General features: G+C 37.9%; 1 protein-coding gene across 2 annotated transcripts in view; it reads left to right on the top strand.

Annotated features, from left to right (window-relative positions):
• KLHL2 (kelch like family member 2) overlaps positions 1-10,392 on the top strand; it is a 41,058-nt gene extending 30,666 nt beyond the window's left edge. For both annotated transcript variants that reach the window (XM_087936661.1, XM_026699948.2), the window contains exons 9-15: positions 84-201; positions 573-770; positions 2,534-2,635; positions 4,299-4,427; positions 6,362-6,502; positions 9,106-9,249; positions 9,427-10,392. In XM_087936661.1, coding sequence (XP_087792787.1) covers positions 84-201; positions 573-770; positions 2,534-2,635; positions 4,299-4,427; positions 6,362-6,502; positions 9,106-9,249; positions 9,427-9,455 — 861 coding nt within the window. In that variant the 3' untranslated portion in view covers positions 9,456-10,392. The remainder of the gene's footprint in view (positions 1-83; positions 202-572; positions 771-2,533; positions 2,636-4,298; positions 4,428-6,361; positions 6,503-9,105; positions 9,250-9,426) is intronic.
• The last annotated feature ends 3,446 nt before the right edge of the window (positions 10,393-13,838 follow it).

The raw sequence follows: 13,838 nt of genomic DNA, 5'->3' as shown, positions 1-13,838 counted from the left end.
TTTTTGTTCATTTTCAGAGATTGTTCAGATTCCTTTCCCCCATTTAATGCGTATCTAAGTTTATGATGTTGCATCTGTTAAAGGTGATGGTAGTGGTAGGAGGGCAAGCACCAAAGGCTATCCGCAGTGTGGAGTGTTATGATTTTAAAGAACAGCGATGGCACCAAGTGGCTGAACTGCCTTCCAGAAGATGCAGGGCAGGTACGCCAACCCTTTTAAATTGCAAGCTTTAAATCTAGGCCAGCTCTTTCCTTTTTATTATATGATGTAATGTGTTTTATTGATTAGTCAATTGACCATCTCAAACATGAGCATCAGCCACTGTAAAATGCAATAAAATACGATGGAGTGAAATAGAGGCAAAGTAGCTACAGTGAGATTAAAAAGTAGAATAAAATATAGCAGGCAAGATAAAGTAAAGATAAAAGAGTATGATTTTTTTTTAAAAAAAGAGTAAAGTAAAATGGAATAAGAAGAAGAGCTATTTCCTCTTTTTTAAAATATGGTCTGGCAGTCATGATGTATGAAAAGACTCTTCTACTAGAACAGGACTCTATTTTTTGTCCCCCTAGGAGTTGTACACATGAATGGCCTTGTCTTTGCTGTTGGTGGCTTCAATGGCTCCTTGAGGGTTCGTACTGTGGAGTCTTACGATCCAGTAAAAAACAAGTGGACAAGCATTGCTAGCATGCAAGACAGAAGAAGCACTCTGGGCGCTGCCGTATTAAATGGGCTTCTATATGCTGTAGGAGGTTTTGATGGGAGTACAGGTATATACTTTTATAGAGTGACATCATCACCATAAGCTCTTCTTTGTATAAGGCAGTAGTGACCAACCTTTTGGGGCTCCTGTGCCAAAAATTGTGTGCACGCTGCACCCAGAATGTGGTGTGCACCCCACGCCCCTGTGCATGCGTGCACAATCTCCCCCGCCCCCTTGCCTGCACTGCGCGTCACAGCTGATTTTTGGCTGGTTTGAGGCCTTTTACGGCCTCCCAGAGGCTTGAAAAAAGCCTCTGCAGGCCGAATAGTTTCGTTTCGTCACTTCCTATAATACCGAAGTGATGAAACGGGCCTATTCGGCCTGCAGAGACTTTTTTCAAGCCTCTGGGAGGCCGTAAAGGCCTCAAACCAGCCAAAAATCAGCTGTGAGGCACGCACATGAGCAGTGAGGTAAGTTTGCCTGCGGCTCGCTTGGCTGGCACAAATCGCTCTGAGTGCCACCTGTGGCACGCGTTCCATCGATTTACCATCACGGGTATAAGGCCATCTAGTTTATGAGTGCTTTTGTTGCAATCATTCTTGTTATCTTTCCCCCCACCCTCCTTCCCGGAACGCATTTAGGCATCTTAAATTCAAAACAGAAATGATCAGAACAGAAATTAAATTATTATTCAGTTATCAAACATACTGAAATGCTAAATGTGAATCATTAGAAGTAGGATACTTAGAAAGCTTTGGAAAACTTATTTTCCAGAGGATATCTTGTTTCTCGTTTGTGTCATTTCATCTGAGGAATCATACTGGAGATGAATCTTATATCGGGGGAGGAACATGCAAGCATACACACACACGTGTGTGTGTGTGCTATTTTATCAGATGGCATTACCAGCTCATTTAGTTTTGGGCTTCAGGCCAAGCCAGATTGGATCAGGGTTAAAACTTGGATGGGAGATCATTGGAGGAATTCCAAGGCTGCAGGCTAAATTTGGAAAATCAAACAAAATAATCCTAAAAGAAGGCATTGGTAAACCAGTGTGGTTGCATAGATATGTCTATGAAGTCATCAGAAGGGGAAAAAAATCTGCCCCAAAGAACTTGTATTTATACAGAGTATTTTAGCCAGCTTATTTAGCCAGTCATGTGTAATGGTAACGTAACGGTAAGCCTTTACATTGTTGGGAGAAATATCCTTCTGGGTTCAGTTCCAAGTGGGGAAAAAGACACTGGAAACATGGAGGCTGTTTAGAAGGTTTAATATCAGGACCACGTGGCCTGGAGCTCCAGAGTGAAAGGGAAGGATCATCACATGCTTAGAGATGAAGGAAGAGATCAAAAAAGGAGACTGAGATGTTGAGAGTGCCTGGGTTTTATACCCTCTGTTGGGATTTGAATTGGAGCTTGTATTCTGATTGGTTGTCAGACTCCCAGGAGGGGCAACTCTGCAGGCTGTCCTGAGTTCCAGATTTGGTTGAGCCTTGCTGGATGATTTATGCCCTTAAGAGGGCTTTTGGCAATTGCTGTAGCTTTACCTGGAGATTTTTGTTATGTAAAGTATTCTGGCTCAGGCCTTAATGGCCCACCCATTAACAAAGGTGAGGGGTGAGTTTCTGCTTCTGAGTTTCTGTTCTTTTTAGAGGAAATATGCTGCCTTTTTAATATTTCTTAGGATATTTCAGTTTTCTAGGAGAGGGATGGGTGCTAACTTCCTACAATATGCTTATTACTTACTGCAAAAAAAAAAAAACCCAACATCCAACCCCTAGATTCAGTAATACTTCATTTGATTAGGTTTCTCTATGTTTTATTACAGGTTTATCCTCAGTAGAAGCTTATAATATGAAGACTGATGAATGGTTTCATGTAGCTCCAATGAACACAAGGAGAAGTAGCGTTGGAGTAGGTGTAATGGGAGGTAAGATTTCTTAGCCTGACTTTTCTCTCTGCATGGTTCAACTTTTAAGACATCTAATCCTAAAGGCCCTGCCTGTTTAAAAGAAAACACATCTTTTAAAGCAGTGGCCCCCAACTTTTTTGTGCCACGGCCCGGTACTGGCATCACAAAATGATCCGCGGCCCGGTACTGGCATCAGCACGCATGGCAAGGCAAGGCGAGCCGAGCGACCGGCCAGCCAGCCGTCCCCCGCTTCTCCCCGCCACCTTCAACTCCTCCTTTGTACTTTTGTCGATGGGCTTCGCTTCGGGGCGGCTTCGGGGCGGTCGCTTGGCTCGCCTTGCCTTGGGTGCTGAAAGAATCCTCGCGCCTTAGTTTCATTCGAAGCCCCCCCCCCTTCGATGAAACTAAGGCGCGAGGATTCCTTCAGGACCCAAACGCCGCTTTTCAACCGGAAAAGCTTGCCCGGAAGCACTTTCTCGTCAAACAAGATGGCGGCGCCCAGCAAACTGACAGCCCGGTAGGAAATGTTCCATGGACCGGTACCAGTCCACGGCCCTGTAGTTGGGGACCCCTGTTTTAAAGCACCTTAATAATGTTCTGAAGGTAGACTGCAACTTTATTCTGAATGAAAGGCCCAGAAATTCTGCTTCACTGTTTCTGCTCTCCTTTTCCATCTTTCTTTCCTATTCTTTTTTGAGCTGTGGCTCTGACACTATTTGCTTGGCTTATTCTAGAAAGTAAAATGATTCCTTTTATAAAAATGCCTATTTAGCTAAAAGGCTTTATTGGGGGGAAAAAAAGAACTAAAAAGATTTGCTGCTGTGAAATGTGTTAATGATTTACATTATAAATATTCCTTCCTTGTTGAATGAATAGCCTGATTAAGATTTTTACTTTCATCTATAAAAATATTTGACCCATAAAATAGGGAAGAGGATTTATAGAATGAACAGAATAATAATGTATACTTTAAATCATATCTTTCAAAAGCCATTTAAATAACACAATACTTTGTCTATTTTTTAAAAAAATAATAAATGTTGTACTTGTAATAATAATGCCAACTAAATTATTAATGTAAAAAGAGTACATTTGTCTTTACAACATAAACTGTAAACATTTACTGTCATTCAAAGATGTAGATGTAAACTAGAAGAAACAAGATTGTTGATACAAAATAGTGTTAATTCTCTAACAACTGAAAATGCCCTATGTATATTTGAATATTGCTATTGTATCTTAACGTACAATTATAATAATTATGGAACTGTTTGGCAATAAAGCTTTTTATATTAGTCTATTAAAAAGAAGGGAAAAACAGAATTTGGTCTTTTCTTCTTGAAATTGAAGGAGGCGATAAAAGAAAATTAAAGTCTATATTTTGATTCTAGAAAATTAAAACTGTCTGCAGTATTATGAATGATGATTAGAACTGTAAATAGTTTTCACAGTATTCCTGTGCTGTGATACATAAATAGAATTTCATAGCTGCCTTGCCTAGGTATTTTACAAGGGAAATTTTGCTTTTTAAAAAATTAAAATTAACCATACAAATAACCAAATATTTATATTTTAAATATGCTATCTCGTGAGTAGATAGATTGTCACCATAGATTTGTGTTTGTATAGCTATGCTGTATGTGTACATTTGCACACATATGTCTCCTAAACCTATTTCCAGGTATGCTGTATGCAGTTGGTGGCTATGATGGTGCATCGCGTCAGTGCCTTAGCACAGTGGAATGCTATAACTATAATTCAAATGAGTGGACCTATGTTGCAGGAATGAGTACTCGACGTAGTGGAGCTGGTGAGCAAAGAACTTAAATTATGTTTGTGACAGAAAATCGTTCCCTCTTCGTTCTCTCTCTCTCTCTTTCTCCCTTCCTCTTCCTCTCCCTGCCCTTACTTTCTCTCTCTTTTTCTGTCTGTTTTGAATCATTTTTAACTTTTGGCTAGTGCCCTGACAGACACTGCAGTTTTCACAGCAAAGTTATTTTGGAAGTAGGACTAGAATTCAAAGTGTTCTGGATTCTAGCCTGATGAATTAACTGCTGCACTAAACTGGCTCTTTAGTAAGTTCTTTCATAGAGTGTACCAAAAGGCCTTGAGAGCAAATTACATTGCAGATGTACATGAATTAAATACAGTTTAAGTAGCCAAAGCATTGCAATTCAGATGGAGAAATTAGACTTTTGATATGCCTGGTTCTGGCTAAACCCAGGCTAAATTGGACTATTTTAAAGTAACATTCATTTTAAAATAGGTAACACAATTCATTTAATCACCTCTAGATATTAATTGTAGGAGCAGCCTGAGAGCAAAGAATTTGGCAGCAACTTTTGAGATTAAGAAATTTAAACCCCAACACAATGGCTGTATTTGCACTTGTGCCAACCTGTCCAAACCACATCAATTAATTCAAATATATGGCATATTCTATATGTACTTAAGCCTAGAGTATTGTTACAATAAAATCATTTCCTCTCATCAGTTAATATTTTAACTCCCAGTGCCTATTACTGAAAGGGTCAAAGTTGGGGGAAGCTGTCAAACAAACAGAGTTGTCAGTTCCATGTCTAGCAATGACTTTTTTCAACACAGAAATGTCTTTTTTTCGCCTTTAGCCAATTGTTCAGACATATACTGTTTTTGGGAGGGAAGGCTGTGTTGTTGTTGCCAATCTGCAGTTACAGTTCATTCTGCCAGATGCTCTTTTTTTTAATTTTCTGCTCTGGGCCGCTAATTTTCTGTTAGCTGTCCAAGTCACGTATTTGGGATAAATATAAATTTAAAAAATACATGCACTGTTCAACTTCTCTTTCTGATGACTGATTTTTTTTTTTTTATTCATTCTCTCCATCCTCTGCCTGAAGATCTAGATAATTCTTGAGGGACAGCCCTTCTTCCCTGCTGATTGTTATAATTCCACAAAGATCATTGAAGAAAGAAACCTCTTTTAAGATTGGCTTTTTCAGGCTTAGAGACTGGGCCCACCCTGATCCTCTAGAAAACTCTGCACAATTCTTACATCTAACTTTCTAGGTCAAACACCGCTATAATGCTTCAAACTACAGAAATCCCTGCCAAGGGATTCTTCCCTGTTTATCCCCTTTGACACTTTTAAATGTCCTTCTGTCTCCAACCAAAATTTTAGAGATTCCATAGAAGTCTACTTTGGCCATCAGAGTTACGTTGCCTTAACCAACTAAATGAGACGGATCTCTCCCTTTTCTTCTGAATGTGGTTTGTGGCACTATAGCATCAGCTTAGGGATAAAGGTCATAGCCCCTGCATTCCAAAGGCTAAAATATGCAGTGCATTTTTCTATTTGAAGGGATAAACTTTGTTTCATCCCAGTTTAAAATCCTATATCAATCAAAGCATCTTCATTCGTCTGATGGCGTTAGCTGTAGCTCACCAAAACGTAAGCCTTTTCATAACATTTCTAAGGTGAGAAGGTACCACTAGACTTCTAATCCATAATAGGTAATATTATTAAATCTATTTAATATATTTCACATTTAAAAATCACAATCTAACAGCAATTTTTGGATTTTTATATTTAAGATCTTGGAGAAGGGCTTTGTGTCATGTGATCTCTAACTTTTTAACAATTAAAATGTTGTTGATGCAATTCACTCCATTACTCAATAACTTTTTAAAAAAAAAAATTGATGGCATTTGAGAAAACAATAGCCCCTTTTCTCTGATTTCTGAATCTTTTTTATTTTCTCTTTGCAGGTGTTGGGGTTTTAGGTAACTTACTCTATGCAGTTGGAGGACACGATGGCCCTTTAGTTAGAAAAAGTGTTGAAGTTTACGATCCCACAATTAACGTATGGAAACAAGTTGCAGATATGAACATGTGTAGGAGAAATGCAGGTAAATTATTTGAAGTCATAAAGAACTTTTTAATAGTCAATTTGAAAAAGCACTAGTTTTCATGCAATTTTTAAAAATAATCAGTACAATCATAAATAAGGCAAGGGAATTTGCCTGACAAATAGTAGTCTTTTATAAGGTGTTGCCAAAGGCATCAAAGTAGAGGTTTGTTTTCTTAATGTTAATTCAGGCAACGTTATAGCAGTTCGCAACGATTTTAAAACTAGAATGCTTTCTACTGTTTCAAGATTAGCACATAAGCAGAACGCAGGAAAAAAAAGAAAATTATGATATAGTTCTACCAAGACTGAATTGATCATATTTAAATTGTTCATATTTTCTGTTTTGTTTTTAATTTGTCTTAATTGTTAGGTGCTCAGAGTCATGTATGTGAGATGTGACACTAGATAAATTTAATAAATATATGCACACTGTTCAAGTAAACAATGCATATTTGCTTGCTTAGGCATTTTCCATTAAAATTACTCCAAGATGCTTACAAACATGAACTCAAGCCACTTCTTAAATATATTCAAGGGATAGTTTTAATTTAATTTTCTTTACAAAAATTACACAGAAAGCTATGAACAAACTAGATTGAAAAACCATACTATACACTTGCCCAGTGGATAACTTAATTGTTAAATTATATTACCAAAATAGCAATAGCATTTAGACTTATATACTGCTCTAAAAAATAAAGGGAACACTTAAACAACACAATGGAACTCCAAGTCACTCACATTTTTGTGAAATCAAACTGTCCACTTAGGTAGCAACACTGATTGACAATCAATTTCACATGCTGTTGTGCAAATGGAATAGACAACAGGTAGAAAGGATAGGCAGATAGCAAGACATCCCCAATAAAGGAGTGGTTCTGCAGGTGGGGACCACAGACCACTTCTCAGTTCCTATGCTTTCTGGCTGATGGTTTGGTCACTTTTGAATGCTGGCGGTGCTTTCACTCTAGTGGTAGCATGAGATGGAGTCTACAACCCACACAAGTGGCTCAGATAGTGCAGCTCATCCAGGATGGCACATCAATGCGAGCTGTGGCAAGAAGGTTTGCTGTCTGTCAGCGTAGTGTCCAGAGCATGGAGGCGCTACCAGGAGACAGGCCAGTACAGCAGGAGACATGGAAGAGGCCATAGGAGGGCAACAACCCAGCATCAGGACCACTACCTCCACCTTTGTGCAAGGAAGGACAGGAGGATCACTGCCAGAGCCCTGCAAAATGACTTCCAGTGGGCCACAAATGTGCATGTGACTGCTGAAACGGTCAGAAACAGACTCCATGAAGGTGGTATGAGGGTCCGACATCCACAGGTGGAGGTTGTGCTTACAGCCTAACACCGTGCAGGACATTTTGCATTTGCCAGAGAACACCAAGATTGGCAAATTCGCCACTGGCGCCCTGTGCTCTTCACAGATGAAAGCAGCTTCACACTGACCACATGTGATAGACATGACAGGGTCTGGAGACGCCATGGAGAACGTTCTGCTGCCTGCAACCTCCTCCAGCATGACCGGTTTGGCAGTGGGTCAGTAATGGTGTGGGGTGGCATTTCTTTAGGGGGCCGCACAGCCCTCCAGGTGCTCGCCAGAGGTAGCCTGACTGCCATTAGGTACCAAGATGAGATCCTCAGATCCCTTGTGAGACCATATGCTGGTGCGATTGGCCCTGAGTTCCTCCTAATGCAAGACAACGCTAGACCTCATGTGGCTGGAGTGTGTCAGCAGTTCCTGCAAGGTGATTGTAGACATTGAATAAAATGCAGTATAAAATATTAGAACTGTAAATGAGGATCTGAAATTTAAAATTCAGTTAAAATCAAACCAAGATAATCTTTCATTAAAATATTATCAATAGTTCAATAGTTTATCAATCTGAATAAAATATCTACTTGAAATTAATATGAGAATGCTGTTAAATATCAATCAATTGGAGAAAGGGAATAGTAATCATTTTAGCAATGTTAATCTTTCCACATGAACCTAATGGAATTTTAACCCATTTGAGCCTGGTCATTTATGGCTCTTGTGAGAAGTCTGAATTAATTTGTTCAATGATCCATTTGTTTGTGTGGTTCTTGACTGCCTGTTCCTTTACTGTTTTTGGTTCATCTTAAAAGGCAGAAGCTATCTCTTATTTCAGTTCTTTACTTTCAATTCTAAGGCTGGGCACTTGTACCTGTTGTCATAATTTGGTCTTTGTATTTATTTGTAGTCTCATGTTTATATTTGCACCTTGATTTTTATTACTAAATCTTCCAGAACCTTTGTATTTTTGGTTATCAAAGTGTCATCAGCACAGCAGAGATTATTATTTGGCAAGCACAATTGATGCCCATTTCTTCCTTTTTTATTTCCCTCTGGGTTTGTTTTCTTTCCCATCATTGTTCTTTTGTGCTGTTTTTGCGCTGTAAACTGTAAGCCACCCTGAAGTGCTGGGAATGAGGTGGAATATAAACTTAAAATTTACTGTCATTGTTGTAGTTGTTTTTTGTTCCTCCAATTTTTCTTCTAAAACTGACCTACGGTAGTAAATATTGCCTGGCTAGTGAGCAACCAAGTGACGTTTTATTTCTTTTTCATATTAGGGGTGTCTGCTGTGAATGGACTGTTGTACGTGATTGGAGGAGATGACGGCTCTTGTAACTTGGCCACAGTGGAATATTATAACCCAGTGACAGATAAATGGACAGTTGTATCATCATGTATGAGTACAGGAAGAAGTTATGCAGGTATTGAAAAATAAATGCGGAAAATACTGTTCCCTTCTAGAAGAAAATGTTTTTAGCAAGATGGTACTCGTGACAAGTATTACATGCATATGAAGCATTTGTGAATAAATCTTTCTCCAACATTATTTAGGAATGTTCCATACAAAGAATTGATCTCTTGCATCTCTCTTTTTCTAGGTGTGACTGTTATAGACAAACCATTGTGAATTGGTGCAGATATTTTCCCTCTTGATTATGCACTTAAAAGCAAGCTTTTGCAAGTAGCGTTGAAGTGATGAAGCATCCAAGCACTTCTCAACTTGTAGCTGTGCACTGAGACATGTTGGAAACTGCAATTAAGGTTTAAAATGAAGATTATTCCAGGTTGAAGCAAAGTATAGCATTATTCCATAGTAGGCTACATCTACTGGAGATGTCCAAAACTGTATGGACCTTATTTGCTGAATTTCTAGACAAAACTCATTTTCTTAAGAGCCAATCATGTCTCCCATGTGATTGACTATAGATTGTTTTTCCTAGTAGAACATAAAGTAATTTGTTCTGGTGAAAGTAAAAAAAAAGTAAAGGTTTTGGGGTTTTAAATGTCCATGAATAGTAGGTTTTATGTCTGCATTACTTTTTCTCATTCATTTTTGGTTACATTACAAATGTTTGCCTAGTTATAAATTGTATTCATATTTGTTAGGGACTTACTGATATTATTTATAACTGGCATGTATTCCAAAATGTGCCAGTACTACGTTGTAAAACAGAGGTATATATTTTGATATTTATTAATGCCATGAAACTGATACCACACAAAACTCAGTTAAAAAGTGTTTTAACTTATATTGATGATTCGTATTCAGCAGGATCCCTTTCTAAAGTTTTGATGTATTTAATTGTAATTGGGCATGGTAATTATGGAATAAAATGAATGTATGAGGTTATTTTACTTGCATGGGATTTAAAACTTTCTGTGTAGCGATTTTAAAAGTTTGTGTTAAGTATTTAACACTGTTAGCTGCTATTAATTACTGTATTATATGTGAACATATTTGTACAAGAAATACATGAAACTTCTAGATGTGTTAAATTTGACCCAAAGTATTGTCATTTTGATCTGTTTTCTTTAATAAAAATTTACATACTTACTTTTCTCAAGTTTGGTGTTGCTTTTTATTTGGTTGTTCTTTCTTTTCTTTTTTAGTATATAAGTGTGTGTGTGTGTGTGTTTTCTTAAGTTTCCGCGGGTACTTACATTTATGGTATTCAGCTTTGTTCGGGTATTTTCCCACGTCATTATAGTTGTGTTTTTAAAGTTGTGGCAACGTTTCGGCAGAATCTCATCTGCCATCATCAAGCTTCTGTATTGTGTTCGTCTGATGAACACAATACAAGAAGCTATATATATATATATATATATATATATATATATAAGAGAGAGAGAGAGAGAGAGAGAGAGAGAGAGAGAGAGAGAGAGAGAGAGAGAGAGAGAGATGGATCTTTGGTTATTCGGGTTTTCTCCCGCATAAAATTGGAAGTATCTAGACATTTCGATGAAGTCTTATTCATCATCTTCAGGCTTGTGTCTTGGCTTTGTGCTTCTCGGAGTAATGTGAACTTGCAGCTGCTTCTTCCTTTTAACTGCTAGTGGGGGTGACTTGATTGGGTGGGGGCTTGGCTGTGTTCTGATTGGGTGAGGGGTGTTCTCATCGGTTGGATTTTTTTTTCTGTGTTCGGATTGGTTGGGTTGGCTGTGTTCTGATTGGCTGGGGGTGTGTTCTGTTCAGGTGGGGGCAGAAAAGCAAAAAAGAACAAAAAGAAATATTAACATACAGGTGAAACTCAAAAAATTAGACTATCGTGCAAAAGTTCATTTATTTCAGTAATGCAACTTAAAAGGTGAAACTAATATATGAGATAGGCTCATTACATGCAAAGCAAGACAGTTCAAGCCGTGATTTGTCATAATTGAGATGATTATGGCTTACAGCTTATAATTCTGTAACATTTTCAGTTTTATTCTTGCTTTTTTCCCTTGCCAAATATACTTCAAGATGGTTCAATTTAGTTCTTCAAAATATTTTTTCTCTATTTTTATCAGAATCGTTTGGAATAAAAAAAGTAGTTTCGGTAATGTATTCATTTTTATAGTGGCTATTCTCTCTCTATCAAAGATAGTTGTAGATTTTTTCATTTCTCCAAATCCAGCTTAATTTGTTGTCTTAGTTTTATATAATTATCATCTTTATTCGTTGCACATCTTGCTGTTAAATAGATGCCTAAATATTTAACTTTCTTTACTATCTGAAGATCTATTTTCTCAGTCAATTCTTTTTTCTGTTTATCTGTAAGGTTTTTATGTTCTATTATGTTGGTTTTTTCTTCATTTATTTTCAACTCTGCCAATCATCCATATTCCTCAATTTTCCCTATCAATTTAGAATCAGTTTCTAATGGTTTTTCTAATATAAAAACTAAATCATCTGCAAATGCTTGTAATTTATATTTTTCTTTTTTGATCTCCATTCCTTTTATTTCTGGATCTTGTTTAATATTTCTAGTTAAAACTTCTAATGTTAAATGAATAATGGGATAATGGAGAGCCTTGTCTCGTACCTTTTTTATATAAAATTTTTCTGTCCCATCGCCATTCACCATCACTTTAGGTCTCTGGTGTGTGTAGATTGCCTTCATCATATTTATAAATTTTTCAAAGTCCTTTTTTTTAAGCGTATTGTGGAAAGAGAACTTCACGAAGACAGTAGTGTCACTCAAACAGGAAAAGCCAAAGGGGAATATCAGGCCAGCCATAAAACAAACTTACATAGGAAAAGGAATCAAACAAAAGGTATTAAAGAATCCCTATAGACAAAAGCCTAAGTAATTAAGAAAACTAGACAAATAAGAAAAGGAAACCCTTACGAACAAGGTCATACCAAATAAGCAAAACAAACAGACAAAAGACACAAAATATAAATTACAAAAGGGACAGACAGGAGATTGCCACAGAACAAATATGAAAAGCTATCTTAAAGCTAAAAGAGATTACAGAAAACCAATATTACAATCTGGCCACCCCGCGGAGTTTGCCCTCCGGCAGAAATAAAGACAAACTCAAACAGGATTGGAAACATTAGGCACAAATACAAACACTCACACAAAATCAACTTACAAAGGGAGGAAGGGGCATAAAAAACCAGGGACTTACCATAGGAAGCTAGCTAGCCCAGGAACACAGACTTCTCGCTGTTCTCCGCCTTCCTGAAAAATAAAAAGATCCAGCTTTCAAGCAGTTGTCCGTATCTTTGCACCGGAGCTCTCCCAGCGGGAAAATCGAATCCTCGAAGGAAAGGCATTTTGACACCTTTCAACAGTATCTTTTGTGGTTCTTTTTGTAGCTCTGTTTCAAATCTTTTATATTCTTCCAAAGTCTTTTGATATTGTTTTTTTTCTTAGCTATATCTGGTTGTTCTTTCATTGGCAGAGAGCTTCGTCTCATCAGCTCATGAAGCAATACCAAAAACTGATTATGGAAATAGTTAATATAATAGATTGATTTTATTTCTAGTGCATGATTTGGTACTACGATATTTGAAGCTTTGGACTACACTGAAGCACTGTACTCCAGATAGTGAATGGATTTTGGGAAAGAGGCACTCTTCAATTAAAGGAATAACTGCTTGCTTTTAAAATGGTACAAAGTTTCAGGTTTACATTCTGAGAAGTAAAGTAAAAGTAAAGTAAAGAAGTTAAGGGGCGAGCATAAGTGCACCATCGTGCCTCCCGTCCCTGTCCTATTGTCTCCATTTATTTGTACGCATTTCCTGTATTCTTAGTCATGTTTATACTTATACCTATTATCTTGTAAGCGATTGACAAATCAAATCAAGTGTTAAGTAACTAGTCAATCAAAACCGATGGTGATGAAACAAGTAAGCGATGAGCCTTAACACGCCATAAAACTATCCTTGGAAAGATGACACAAGAAGAACTAGTTGAACAAAGCACACTTCAAGTAGGAAAAAGGTTGGAGCTTGGCCAGTAAAGACTCCATAAACTTATTTGGCCACCTCTGGACTGGAAGAATTGTGTGTCTTCAGTGCCCGTTTTTGCAGCCCAGATTGGGATTTCTAAAAACACGAATTTGGCCTCGTTTGTGTGTGTGTGTGTAGAAAAGGAAAACGTTTCTTTTGCTCGGGTAGTTTAAGCTATGCATTTTATTGTATTGAATGTATCTATGCGAGGATAGAATAGAATGCTTTATTGGCCCAGTGTGATTGGAGAAACAAGGAATATTGTCTTGGTGCAAATGCTCTCAGCGTCCATAAAAGGGAAGGTCGCAGGACAGGCTTGAAAGGCCGCGTTCCTCAACCGCTTCTATCAAATATCACCTTCCTTTAAACAAAACAAGACTTAGTAAGGAACCGCTTGAGGTTTCCATGGTAGCCACCCTTCCTACAGCGTCCCGCCTTATGCTCAAGAGTGAAGCGACGCTCCCTATAGGCTGCCGCCACAAATCTACCCATCCTCACTCCATTCCTTCCTCCAATGGGAATCCGCGCCCTACCTGTCTGGTCGAGCGAGCGCACCCCTGATCGGGACGG

Source organism: Pseudonaja textilis, chromosome 6 (genome assembly GCF_049901715.1).
Source record: "Pseudonaja textilis isolate UNSWEBS1 chromosome 6, rPseTex1.2, whole genome shotgun sequence".
In the NCBI taxonomy this organism is placed as follows: domain Eukaryota; kingdom Metazoa; phylum Chordata; class Lepidosauria; order Squamata; family Elapidae; genus Pseudonaja; species Pseudonaja textilis.
This window is presented reverse-complemented; position numbering and strand designations above follow the sequence as displayed.